At 57.1% G+C, this 12882-nt stretch overlaps 1 protein-coding gene across 2 annotated transcripts in view; it reads left to right on the top strand.

Moving 5' to 3' along the window:
- Positions 1-387: 387 nt before the first annotated feature.
- Positions 388-12882, top strand: part of LOC101641301 (tyrosine-protein kinase ZAP-70) — a 14519-nt gene continuing 2024 nt past the window's right edge. The window contains exons 1-10 of one of the 2 annotated variants that reach the window (XM_045283977.1): positions 388-789; positions 1478-1638; positions 8178-8316; positions 8413-8500; positions 8577-8623; positions 8838-8883; positions 9101-9109; positions 10033-10207; positions 10850-11056; positions 12569-12761. In XM_045283977.1, the coding sequence (XP_045139912.1) occupies positions 388-789; positions 1478-1638; positions 8178-8316; positions 8413-8500; positions 8577-8623; positions 8838-8883; positions 9101-9109; positions 10033-10207; positions 10850-11056; positions 12569-12761 (1467 nt within the window). Of the gene's footprint in view, positions 790-1477; positions 1639-8177; positions 8317-8412; positions 8501-8576; positions 8624-8837; positions 8884-9100; positions 9110-10014; positions 10208-10849; positions 11057-12568; positions 12762-12882 lie in introns of both variants that reach the window. The other variant, XM_013005126.3, reaches the window with a different exon arrangement.

Below are 12882 nucleotides of genomic sequence, written 5' to 3'. Positions count from 1 at the left end.
ACTCAGCAGGAGAAAGATGAAGTCCGTGAAGATTTACAGCTCGATGGCGGTGGGGTTTTGGGTTTGGCTGGGCCTGAAATGCAGTTAGAATTCAACACGGTGTTTGGGAAAGGAATGGTTCTGGGTGTGGCCATCTGTGGAGGTGTCTTGGCACCCCACACAAGGTCCGAGGCGGGTACGGGGCTTCCCCATGGGAGGACAGCAGGCTGAGGCTCCTCTCCAAGTTGACTGGCACAGAACAGGATCTCCACCGCACAGATCGTGTTATTGCTGGGCCCAGTGGGCCCGGTTCAGCGGAGGCTCTGATGTACCCCAACCCCCCACCCCCTCCACTGAACCCACAGGCGCCTCGCAAGGCCACGCGACCAGTGCCAGGCGGAGAGGGCCATGCCTGACCCCGCGGCGCACCTGCCCTTCTTCTACGGCAGCATCTCGCGCGCCGAGGCCGAGGACCACCTGAAGCTGGCGGGCATGGCCGACGGGCTCTTCCTGCTGCGCCAGTGCCTGCGCTCGCTGGGCGGCTACGTGCTCTCGCTCGTGCACGAAGTGCGCTTCCACCACTTCCCCATCGAGCGCCAGCTCAACGGCACCTACGCCATCGCGGGCGGCAAGGCGCACTGCGGCCCCGCCGAGCTCTGCGAGTTCTACTCGCGCGACCCGGACGGGCTGCCCTGCAACCTGCGCAAACCGTGCAACCGGCCGCCGGGCCTCGAGCCTCAGGCCGGGGTCTTCGACTGTCTGCGCGACGCCATGGTGCGTGACTACGTCCGTCAGACGTGGAAGCTGGAGGTGAGGCCGCACGACGGGACGGGGCGGGGCGGGGTGACGTACGGGGTGGGCGGGGCCACGCACAGGGGGCGGGGCCGAGGAGTGGAGGCGGCTGGGGTGAGGGTGGGGTGATGAAGGAGATGATCTTCCCCAGCCTGGGCGGTTCTAAGGTGTTCCTGGCCTGCGAGCTGAAGGAATGGGGCTCTGGGTGCGGGCAGCATCTGGGAGGACCCCGTGGGGGCAAGGGCACAGTGATGGAAGTGGTGCCAGGTCCTCTTCCCCACCCTGAGCCATGTGCTGCAGTGGACTCCCACGCTAGACCAGAAGGCCGAGGGGTGCACAGGGATGGGGTGGGTGGGTGTTGTGACTTGGGCTGGAGGTGGGTCTGATAGGGTGCGATGACCTGGAATGGGGCCGTCCACCGGGGCAGTACACCTGGTGCTTGACTGCCCACATTAGGCTTGGAAGCTGGGATGCCCTTGCGGCCGGGATGGAAGGAAGGTGGGGGCTCCGGTGGGGGGGCGTGAGTGACCATGGCCTGAATGGAGATTGTGGGGGCTGTTCCAACAACCTGCCAGAGATACTCTTAGGTGTGTGGAGGGGGTGGGAGGTGTCTCATGGGGACCCTGCGATTCGGAGAGCCCAGGATCTGGGTAGAGGGTGCTGTGGCTGCCCATTTGGCTGCCTGGCACCCTGCTTCCTTCCCCAGGGCGAGGCGCTGGAGCAGGCCATCCTCAGCCAGGCCCCCCAGGTGGAGAAGCTCATCGCCACCACGGCCCACGAACGGATGCCCTGGTACCACCACACTCTGACTCGCGAAGAGGCCGAACGCAAACTCTACTCGGGCACGCAGACAGACGGCAAGTTCCTGTACGTAGGGGTTGAAACCTGGGTTTGGGGGGGACTGGGATAGAGCTGAGTGTGCAGGGATGTGCCTGTGGATAAAGATGTACTTTGATGTGTGTGCAGAGCGATGACTACGCGTTGGGCTGCTGACTGCAAGGTTGGCAGTTCGAAACCTCCAGCTGCTCCAAGGGAGAAAGCGAGGCTTTCTGCTTCTGTAAATAGTTACTGTCTTGGAAACCCACAGGGGTCAGTTCTACTCCGAGCTATACAATTGCTGAGTCAGAATCGACTCCCCGGCAGTGAGCTTTTTGAGCGAGAAAGGAATTCTCATGGAAAAAGTAGTGGTAGTGGTTGGCATCTGGCTTCTGCCCTGTACTGACTTCAGACCTTGGGCAAGTAGTGGAACTTTTCCTTGCCTCCATTTCCTCTTTCAATGTGAACTCATCGATGCAAAAGAAGTGTTTCTTGGATACCTATTGTGTGTCAGGCACTGAGGACCCAGCAGCGAACAAAACAGACACAAATGCCTGCCTGGTGACACAGGTAAACAAACCAATAAAATTGATGCATCAATAAAACTGCATATCAGGTGGTGGTAAGCAGTCTTTAGGTGTACACGCGGCGGGTTGTAATTTTGGATTGCCTTCCTGAAAATGGGTGTGTTAGTCTGGGTTGACTAGAGAAACAAATTCATAGACACTCATATATGTATAAGAGCTTTATATACAAGAGCAATTGAATCTTGAGAAAACATCCCAGCCCATCCCAAACATCCACAAGTCTGATATTAGCCCATATGTCCGAGACCAATCTAACAATCCTCGTCAGCCTCACGAAACACATGCGATGATGCCGAATGCAGGAAGACCACAAGCCAGTGGGTGGAGAGTCTTGTGGATCCAGCGGCAGTGCAAGTATCTCAGTGCTGGTGTGGTTCTCCAGATGGCTGCGCCAGCTCCAGAGTTCTGGTTCCATCAATGTAGCTCCGTGTGGCTTGTCAGCAGGAAGACAAAGCTGAGAGTGGAGTGTGTATTTAGCCTCCGATCAGTATTTATCTCAGTCGTGCCTCCAAATGAGGTCATCAAGCTGCGACTTGATTGACAGGCTAGACCACCCCTTTGCAAGTTGACAGGAGATTTGTTGTCAGGACTTTGTGAATTACTGTGTGTGGGATAGAACAGGCAGTGATGGCCCCATGACAACATTCTCGCCTTCCATGTAGGAGACCTGGGTTGATTCTCAGCAGCACACCTCTCGCACAGCCCCACTCATCTGTCAGTGGAAGCCTGCACATTTCTATTGTGCTGAACAGGTTTCAGCGGAACATCAGGACTCAGATGGACTAGGAAGAAGGCCTGGCGATCTACTTCTGAACATCACAATGGTCTCATGCTATTGTGCATGGGGTCACCACGAGTAGGGGCTGACTCGGTGGCAGCTCACAACAGAGTGATAGTGCAATGCATATACAACCCCCGAATCAAACCCACTGCCATCAGTGGGTTCTGTCTCCCAGCAACATGAAACAGAGCTTCCAAAGTGGCATATCTTCCAGGGAGGAGACAGCCTCACATTTCTCCCTCCAAGTGGCTGGGTTTGAACTGCCAACCTTGTGGCTAGCAGCCCAAGGCATGTCTGACAGCACCAGCTGTAGTTGTATGTGGGTGCATGTGTGTGTGTTTGAGCCTGAGCTGGGCCATGTGACTGTAAGCTTTCTGGTTTTCGTTTTTTAATGGTAAAAGAATTTCTCTAGAGCTCTTGGGAGAACCCTGCGGTGTGAGGGCCATGTCTGGGACTGGGACTTTCTGGACACGGGCTCAGCTGAGATCACTCCGCCATCAAGACACGGAGGAACGTGATGTCACGCCTGCCTTTCTCCCCTGGCCTGCCCGAAGTCCAGTGTCCTTCCTGGGATGTCTGTGACTTCCCAGGGCCTCTGTTCCCATGGGTGCTTCTCAGCCCGAGTTCCTGCCTGCTGAATCCTTCCTCTTGCCCTTAGAACTGCTCCCTCCCCTGGGGCCAACCCATTTGTGGGAGCGGATCCATTTTTCTTTATTTTCTCCACCCGTGGGAGGTCACGCATGTGTGACAGATGGTCTGTGAGGCTCCTTCAAGAGCCGCCACCCCCATCCCCCATTCTGCTGTCAGCTGTTAAATCATCTTTCACTTCTGCAGGCAGATTTTAGCCTCTGCAGTGAACTTTCCAACGCCTCTGAGCGAATGCCTGGAAGGGAAGCGTGTGACAGGTCATGTTCCGCTGCAGGGGCAGCTTTAGAACCACTTTATAAGGTGGGGCTGCTTTCTCTCACGGGGCAAACCCGGCTCTGCATGTGCATCACTTAGCCTTTGCCACGTACGCTCACCACGACAGGGGGTTTCTTTCTCAATGTTGTGCGCAGGTCTTCAGGTTTGGGCCAGTTGGGCTGGGACTGACGGGGTGGGGTGGCCACACGCACCTGGGTGACTAGTGGCTCCGTGTGTCCTACAGTCATGGAGGCGCAAGTGGTGGTGGTTTCAGACTTGTCAGGAGTAGTCAGAGAAGGCGAATGCCAACTCATGTGCTGCTTAAGTCTCTGCTGTGTAATTTGGTTAGTGACACCCGTTGTCTAAAGCAGGCACATGGCCAAACCTAACTTCACGGATCGGGAGGACACTACCCAAGGGCTCAGGGCAGCGGTTTTGCCAGCAGTCTGTATTAGGACTGGACTAAGGAGGGCACCGTGAAGGTGATGGGTGTCTGGGCTGTCGTTTCCTTTTGGACTGTAAGCTTCGGGCAGCTCCGGCACCTGGTGCCCCTGGAGAGAGCCCTTCTAGCACACGGGGCACTTGTTCAGATGTCACCCATCTCTGTCCACAGACTCCTCCTCTTGGGGGCGACACTGAGACGTTACTAGTCAGGGGTCCTGCATCTCACTGGCTTATGCAGACAGAGCAGGGGAGGTCTCCTGGCATCCCTGCTTCCCTTCATCAAAAGTCATTTCATTGTTGGTGCAGGCTAGATTTCCTTCTCTGACTTCATCGCAAGCGCTTCCTGTAGCCTCTTCTTAATGCAGGCTTTCTCTTCTAGGTGCGTTTTCCCTTCTCCTCCTTCTCTTCCCCTTCCTCCTCCTTCTCCGCCTCCTCTTCCTCCTTCCCCTCCTCTTCTTCCCCACCTCCTTCTCCTCCTTCCCCTCTGCTCCTCCCCGCTGGCTGTCTCTCTTCCTCCCCCAGCGCTTGCATACATACAGTTAATGATTCTGTCATTCCAATGGTTTTAAAAGTGTTCCCCAGATTCCCCAAGGCCCCTGAAAGTATCCGAGGATTCAGGGTGGTGGCAGAATGCGTGGGTGGTTGCGAAGATGGGATTTTGCACCCCACCCTGGTGTCAGCCGGAGCAGTAGCGCTGCTTCATCCTGCTCACACCAACGGCTCCGAGTAAGATGATGTTTGACAAAGAATCGCACTGCCAAAAGGAAGCACGTGCAAACTTTCTACCTAACGGAGCAGAGTCCGGGATGGGCTGAGACGTAACTGTCTGCTGAGAGAAGAAGAATCCCGCTGGTGTTTGTTTGGCGGTGAAATACATACAGTTATCCACACCCTCTGTATCTTTGCTTGTGTGGTTAGTGTCAGGAATTAGTGGCTGCGTTTCCAGGAGCTCACGTATCCCCTCTGCCCTGCCCCAACACCCCAGGGAGTGTATTACTTAGCCTGTGCTGGGGAACACACTCTCCTAAATTGTAGTGAGTGAAAATAACGGGCACTTTAAAAAAAAATCAATTTATTGGGGCTCATACAATTCATCACAATACATAGATCAATTGTGTAGAGCACATCTATACATTTGTTGCCCTCATCATTCCCAAAATTCGCTTGCCTCTTGGGTTCCCGGAATCAGCTCATTTTCCTTCCCCCTCCTCCCCTTCCTCTGCTCCCCTCCCCCATGCACCCTTGATAATTTATAAATTATTATTATATCTTATATTACACTGCCCAGCATCTCCTTTCACCTACCTCTCTGTTGCCCATCCCCCAGAGAGGAGGTTATATGTAGCTCTCTGTGATCAATTCCCCCTTTCTATACGCCCCCTTCCCTCCTGGTATCGCCACTGTCCTGTGTGGTTCATCTGTCCTAGATTCCCTGTGTTTCCAATTCCCATCTGTACCGCTGTGCATCCTCTGGTCTAGCCAGATCTGCAAGGCAGAATTGGGGTCCTGGTAGTTGGGGGGAGGAAGCGTTTAAGAACTAGAGGAAGGTTGTGGGTTTCATTATTGTTATACTGAACCCTAAGTGACTCATCTCCCCACTACCCCTCTGCAAGGTATGTCCAGTTGTCTAGAAATGGGCATTGAATCCCCATCATGCGCCACCCTCATTGATTTTTCTCCCTGCCTTTGGTGTTTGAAGCCAATAACAGGCACTTTTTAAAGCTCTTGAGTCTGTGGCTCGGCAGTCTACACTGAGTTCAGTTGGGGGATTTCGCCAAGTTCAGGTGGCTTTGCTTGAGGGGATGCCACCCCTGTGCCTGGAGTCAGCCTACTGGGTGCCCTGGTCCTTCTCCAAGTGGCTTTTCCCCTAGGTGACCTTGGACCCACCCACAGGTCCCATAGGTGACCTTGGACCCATGCGCAGGTAAGAGTAGGAGAGGCCCTGGCCGGGCACAGATGCTGTGTAAGCCTCTGCTTGTGCTTTGTTGCTACTGTCTTACTGATCAAAGTAAGTCAAGCTGGACTCCCGGAGAAAGAGAAGTAGGTCCCACCTATTGACCGGAAGAGCTGCCAGATGTTGTATGTACCCATTTTTAATTTTCTTAAAAAACACAACAAACCTACGCATTTGCTGATGGGTAGCTGGGTGTTACCAGCTTCTGACTTTAGGTTTTGACCCTTGTAAGAGGTGTCTTCAGTTCTCAAGAGAAAAGAATTTGTCTTTAGTGGTCATATCTCCAGGCCAGCCCATCTCTCCGGTTACTCCTGTGAAGGATGATGCCGAGCGGGGCACTTGCTTCTCTCTGCTGGTTGTGGGGTTCTCTTCCTTGCCCTTCGACACGCCCTATTATCCCCACCCCAGTTTTCTACTTCAACCGGTTTCCCTCCGAGGGCCGGGGTCTGGCCTGGGACTGCTGTGACTCACTGCACTGTGCTCTGGGGATTGTGCTGTGCAGGAATGGGTGGGATAGCTTCCGCCACCCTTTGGTCCTGCACTCAGGGCCAGCCTGGTGATTTAGGGGGCACATCTCAGTTTTTCAGCTTAGCAAATGGCCCAGTTGCAAAGTTGGCTTCTGTCTGGTTTGCCACTATGTGCTTGCCCCATAGAGTGTCCGGTGACTGGCTCTTGTCCAGTGTCTGCCCCTGTGCCGCCCCAATGGCTATTTCCTGCTGCTCACTGCCAACCAGCTCCACTTAACTTAGCCCGCCACCTTTGGGGAGATTAGACCGCTGCCTGCAAACCCCTCCGGCTCTGGTACCCCAGACCAATTGCCCCTCACTGCTTGGTTGGAAATCCATACGTAGTCCTGGAAACCCATGCCAGTGACTCAAGGCAGACCTGTCTCGTGAGAGATGTGACTGGTTTCCCTGTGGCAAGTCAGGGTCTGGTGTCCGACCCAGGTGGTGTCTGCCCGCGCGCGCGTGTGTGTGTGTGTGCGTGTGTGTGTGTGTGTGTGTGTGTGTGTGTGTGTTATGTTGTACAGCACAAGGGTGCCGTCTTGGTGGGGCATGATTCCCAGCACAGGCATGAACGATTGGCTTATGTGGAGGCTTCAGAAAAGCTCGTGGGACAAGTCTGCGATCTGTTCATTGCTACTTTTTCCATAAGCTTTGTGAAGCCCCCTGGTATATATTTTAAGACATTTCCAGGAGAGGGCAGTCAAGACCCAGTCTCCTGGTTGGTGTTAGCCTCCCGTGATGTGCGGTGACTTGTCATTTGCACACATGTTCCCCATGATCTAGGCATGGGGTCCGTGCTGACCTGGGTGGTGTCTATGGGGAAAGGACCATCTCTCCCCTGGGGGAACAGTTTCAAGGCCTCCTGCAGGAGGCTGTGTGTCCCCTTGTGAGTCACTCTGCATCTGTGGCAGATGGCCCACCATTCTCCCGTGGTCTGACTGTGGGTGATTCAGGGCCCTCCAGGGAATGCTGAGTGTCTGGCGATAGGTGGTTGAGCACCTAGTTAGAAAGACCAGGTATCCCCTGTGGGTGGCTGTGTCTTTCCCAGATGGTGCCGTATCTGACATTGGGTGGGGGATAGCAGGGAATGGCTGAGTATGCACCTGTGGGTGGCTGAGTGTCTGTGCAGGACGGGTGTCTGCTGTGACGGCCAGTATTTCCTCTGGCCTTGGACGTGTGCTTCCCTAGGAACACTTATGTCCCTCTCCTCCTCCTCCAATACTGACTGTCACCCATGGGCCTGGAAGTTGAGCAGGGAAGCCAACCTTGGCCCCTCCAGTCCTGACTGCTGCTTCATGAGGTTCTGGGGTGTGAAGCAAACAGTACACAAGGGAGTACACGGCGGGGGGGGGGACTGAGGTCCTCAGAAGTGGGACAAGTGACTGTGAGAATGCCAACCCCTCTTCCCACTTCAGGCTACGGCCCCGGAAGGAGCAGGGCACGTATGCGCTGTCCCTGATCTATGGGAAAACGGTGTACCACTACCTCATCAGCCAGGACAAGGCGGGCAAGTACTGCATTCCTGAGGGGACGAAGTTTGACACTCTCTGGCAGGTAGGCTGCCACCACCCGCCCTGCTCAGGGGGAGATGCTGGGCGCACAGCCCCCTGGGGAGAGGGGGAGCCCTGCCTTGACTCTCGCTCCCCACAGCTGGTGGAGTACCTGAAGCTGAAGGCAGATGGGCTCATCTACTGCCTCAAGGAGGCCTGCCCCAATTCCAGTGCCAGCGCCGCCTCCGGTGAGTGGGGCCGTGGGGGTAGATGGGTGAGAGACCCGGCCTCACACATCCCTCACTGTCCCTTCTGCTCCCCCAGGGGTTGCTGCTCCCACACTCCCAGCCCACCCATCCACGTTCACCCAAGTGAGTTGACCAGGACCCTCAGAGGTGGGGACTTAGGGATGGAGCTGGGTGGGCTGGTCTGGGGGATGCTGGGAAAGAATGGGAGCTACTATGGAGCAGAACCTTCCCCACCCCCTCGCAAAATCTGGGCACTGTCCCTCAGAGGATATGTATCTCCTAAGAGAGGCTAGGGTCTCTCAGCTGACTCTGCTGACCACATGACCTTTAACCCTAGAGACGGATGGACACCCTTAATGCAGATGGATATACTCCTGAGCCCGGTGAGCTGGCTGAGTGGAGGTGGCCTGTGCTGGGCCAAGAGAGGGGCCCCTGGTTGGGTTCTAGGGTTGTGGGTGGTGGTGAGTTGAGCCAAATCTGCAGACTACTTACTTGATCAGTGCCTGTGCACACAGCACACCTACAGATGTACACACTGCACCACCATCGTGCCTGACTGTACACGCACACCGAGGTGTATGCAGACACCCGTTTACTGAGCACGTGCCCGTGCCGTGAGCCCCGAAGCCTCCCAGCGCTCCTCCTGAAGCCGTTACAGACATGGCCCCACTGGACAAGTGACAAAGGGGTGGCCCAGGAGGACAGGCAGTATTCTAAGGCCCCATAGGCAGGCAGTGGAGGAGCTGGAACTGGAACCAAACAGACGTTTCCATTGTCTGTGTTTCTAATACATTTCCAGATGCAAACTGGTTCACATGCATGTACACACAGCTACTTCCTTCGCAGTCCTGCACCCGGCTGCACACCACACGGCTGCACACCACACGTGCAGACAGGGGCAGGTATGTAGGCAGGTGCACACATGTGCAGACACACGTGAACCCGTGTACACACGCCAGCTAATGCACACATGGCACCATGTGCACACAGAGCTACCTGCCCTCAGCGCCCTGTGTTCACGACTGCATGTTAAATACATGGGCAGGAGTGTACAGGTACACGCACGGGCACAAAGATGGGCACAGCCCAGAGGGTGCACTCCTGGATGTAGATGCACATGCCTTTAGGGCCCCCCCGCCTGCAGCTTCGAGGAGCCCTGGTGGAGTCACAGTGGCTTACACATTGGGCTGCTCACTGCAAGGTCAACAGTTTGAAACCACCAGGCCCTCTGCAGGAGAAAGATGCCATTTTCTACTCCCACCAAGATGTATAGTCTGAACCCACAAAGGCAGTTCTGCTGTGTGAGTCAGCATCGGCTTCACAATACACACATGGGGGAGAACGAGTGCACACGTGTGAGCACTTGCAAACACACCCACATGCCCAGCGGCATGCCCTGCATGGTGCACACGTGTCCGAGGTGTGTGTGTGTGTGTGTGTGTGTGTGTAGGGGTGGGGCTGGGGGTTGAAGCGGCCCTTCCCCTCCCCCTCCTGACCTGGGAGTGTGCGCCCAGGGCGCCCCACGTCCCCAGCGAAAACGCGCCCGCTGCCCATGGACACGAGCGTGTATGAGAGCCCCTACAGCGACCCCGAGGAGCTCAAGGACAAGAAGCTCTACCTGAAGCGTGAGAACCTCATCATGGCCGACATCGAGCTCGGCTGCGGCAACTTCGGCTCGGTGCGCCAGGGCGTCTACCGCATGCGCAAGTACGGCGCCCTGTGTACATGGGGTGGGGGCTAGGCTGGAGCCCGGCCGTCGGTCAGTCCCACGTCCGTTTGCCTAGGAAGCAGGCTCTGGGGCGGGCGCGGTAATCAAGAAAATGAACGGGGAGGGCTCCCGGGGCGGGGGCGGGGGTTGGGGGAGGGGGGGAGACAACACCTGAGAGTGAGGGACGCAGTCGGGGTTCCTGGGACTGGTTCGGTTGTATTCAGTTGCAACAAAGGCCTCAGCCGATGCCGGGGGCGCTGCAGAGTCGGCTCCCCTGCCTTGTTCGTTCTTGGGCGTGGCATGGTGGAGTGTTAGGCTGCTAACCGCCAAGGTCAGCAGTTCAAAACCACCTGCTGCTCTGTGGGAGAAAAACGGGGCCGCCGGCTTCTGTAAGAGGTTACAGCCTCAGAACCCCCACGAGCAGTTGGAATCTGCCCGAATGGGTCGGCATCGACTCCATGGCAGCGGGCTGAGATGAACTGTGGGTGAGCCGTCCACAGCCGACAGCCCAGGCAAACGAGCGCCTGGGCCCCGAAGTGGGTGCTGTGGCCAGCCACCACTCCACTAATAGCTGGAGGGCAGGGGGGCGGTGCGGGACCGAGCGGGGCTCACCGTGCACCCTCCCTGTCTGCGCGAGCCAGGAAGCAGATCGACGTGGCCATCAAGGTGCTGAAGCACAGCACGGAGAAGGCGGACAAGGACGAGATGATGCGGGAGGCGCAGATCATGCACCAGCTGGACAACCCCTACATCGTGAGGCTCATCGGCGTCTGCCAGGCCGAGGACCTCATGCTGGTCATGGAGATGGCGGGCGGCGGGCCCCTGAACAAGTTCCTGCTCGGGAAGAAGTGAGCCCCTGGGCGGGCAGGGCCCTCCGACCGGGTGTGGATAGAGAGGCATGGGGTCCCCAGGGCGGATGCCCCTGCCCTGCTGCCCACGCGCACACTCGTGCCAGGTCTAGAGTGAGCAGGGCGGACTGGATGGAGCCTGAGTGCTAGGCCTGGGGTCCAGCCCTGCCACCAGCTCGCTCTAACGGCAGGTTTCCTCCGTCTGTGCCCTGGCTCGTCATCTGTCACTTGGAGGGCTGGGGCTGGGGGCGGCGACTGCCTCCAGTGGGCGCTTATGGGGATATGAGTTACTGCTTGTACAGCGCTGGGAAAGCATGCTCGGTGACGACCACCGGACTCTCCTGGGGTGCTCTTACTGGGTTGTCTTTGCCCCAAAGCCGGGTCCTGACAACGACAGCCCCCAGCTTGTGCTTGTATGTCCTGAGAGTTAATCGGTAGTTTTACAAAGGCAGAGAGACCACCGCAGTGGCCTGCCAAGGCGAAAATCCTCGCTGGCCCCTTTCAGAAAAGGTTTGCTGACCCCTGGGCATTTTCAAACGTGTCCCTCTGAGACTTGCACCCTCACAGACACAATTCCCATCCTCGCCAAGGCACGGGGTCACAGACACAATTCCCATCCTCGCCAAGGCACGGGGTCACCTAGCCACGCGCGCTGGCAGGGCCGGGCACTGTCATCCGGGCAGCTCGGCCATCCAGCCTTCAGTTCTCAGCGCACAAGAGAGACGACTCCCCTGCCTAGTATTCTGGTTGAGAAAGAGAAACACGAGAGATGGTCTTCCTCCAATAAAGTGTACTGTGTGTGGAAGATGAGGGATCTGGGAAAGGGGCCAGCAGGGTAAGGGGCTGGGCCAGGTCAGTCATTGAGGGTGGCAGCCCATGGAGATGGGAGGAGGAGGGCTTGGCCAGTGCAGAGGCCCTGAGATAGGCCTGTGTGGGTGCCTGGAGGAGCAGGGAGCGACACAGCGGCTGGCGCAGGGAGGAGTCGCAGGACTCAGGGGAGGGCAGGGCAGGGATATTGTGGGCTACAGGTAGGACTTGGCCTTTTACCGTAAGTGAGGGGAGCTCCTCAGGAAACTGAGTGGAGGAGGGAGGTGCTGCTCTGAAGGACAGACCCTGGGTTGGGTGGAGGAGAGGCCCAGGGGGAGGTGATTGATTCAGTCCAGGGAAGTGGTGCCAATGGTGGTGTGGAGGATGGCGATGATGGGGAATTGAGCTCTGGCCCTAGAGCCCCCAAGAAGCCCAGAAGACCCGTGGGCACGGGAGCCTGGTGGATGCAGGCAGAAGCCCAAGTTGGGAAGGGTAGCAGTGGGCGGTATTTAGAGTCCCGGGAAGGGATGAGAGCAAGGACGTGTGCCTGTTTTGTCCAAGCTGGGTCCCCATGCCTGGCTTGTAAGCCTCAGTTGAGCCCGTGGTCCCCTGGTCAAGGGCAGCTGGGTCAGATACATGGGGGTTTGCCTCCTCGGGACCTTGGACCTACTCCTCTGGGGTGACCCTGCCGTCCCCTCCTTCCAGGGATGAAATTCCCATCAGCAACGTGGCGGAGCTGCTGCACCAGGTCTCCATGGGGATGAAGTACCTGGAAGAGAAGAACTTCGTGCATCGAGACCTGGCAGCCCGAAATGTCCTGCTGGTCAACCGGCACTACGCCAAGATCAGTGACTTCGGCCTCTCGAAGGCACTGGGTGCCGACGACAGCTACTACACCGTGAGCCCCCACCCCTTTGGGGCCCAGGTGGATGGGGCCTGGGAGGTTGTGGGGTGGGCGTGTGGAGCAAGCCCTGCCCAAGCCGGGTCTCCCTCCACCTCAGGCACGCTCCGCGGGAAAG

This window comes from Echinops telfairi, unplaced genomic scaffold (assembly GCF_000313985.2).
Source record: "Echinops telfairi isolate 266 unplaced genomic scaffold, ASM31398v2 ScPeMD7_7467;HRSCAF=8505_1, whole genome shotgun sequence".
Taxonomy (NCBI): Eukaryota; Metazoa; Chordata; class Mammalia; order Afrosoricida; family Tenrecidae; genus Echinops; species Echinops telfairi.
Note: the sequence above shows the minus strand (reverse complement) of the source record. Positions and strands in the feature narration are given on the sequence as shown.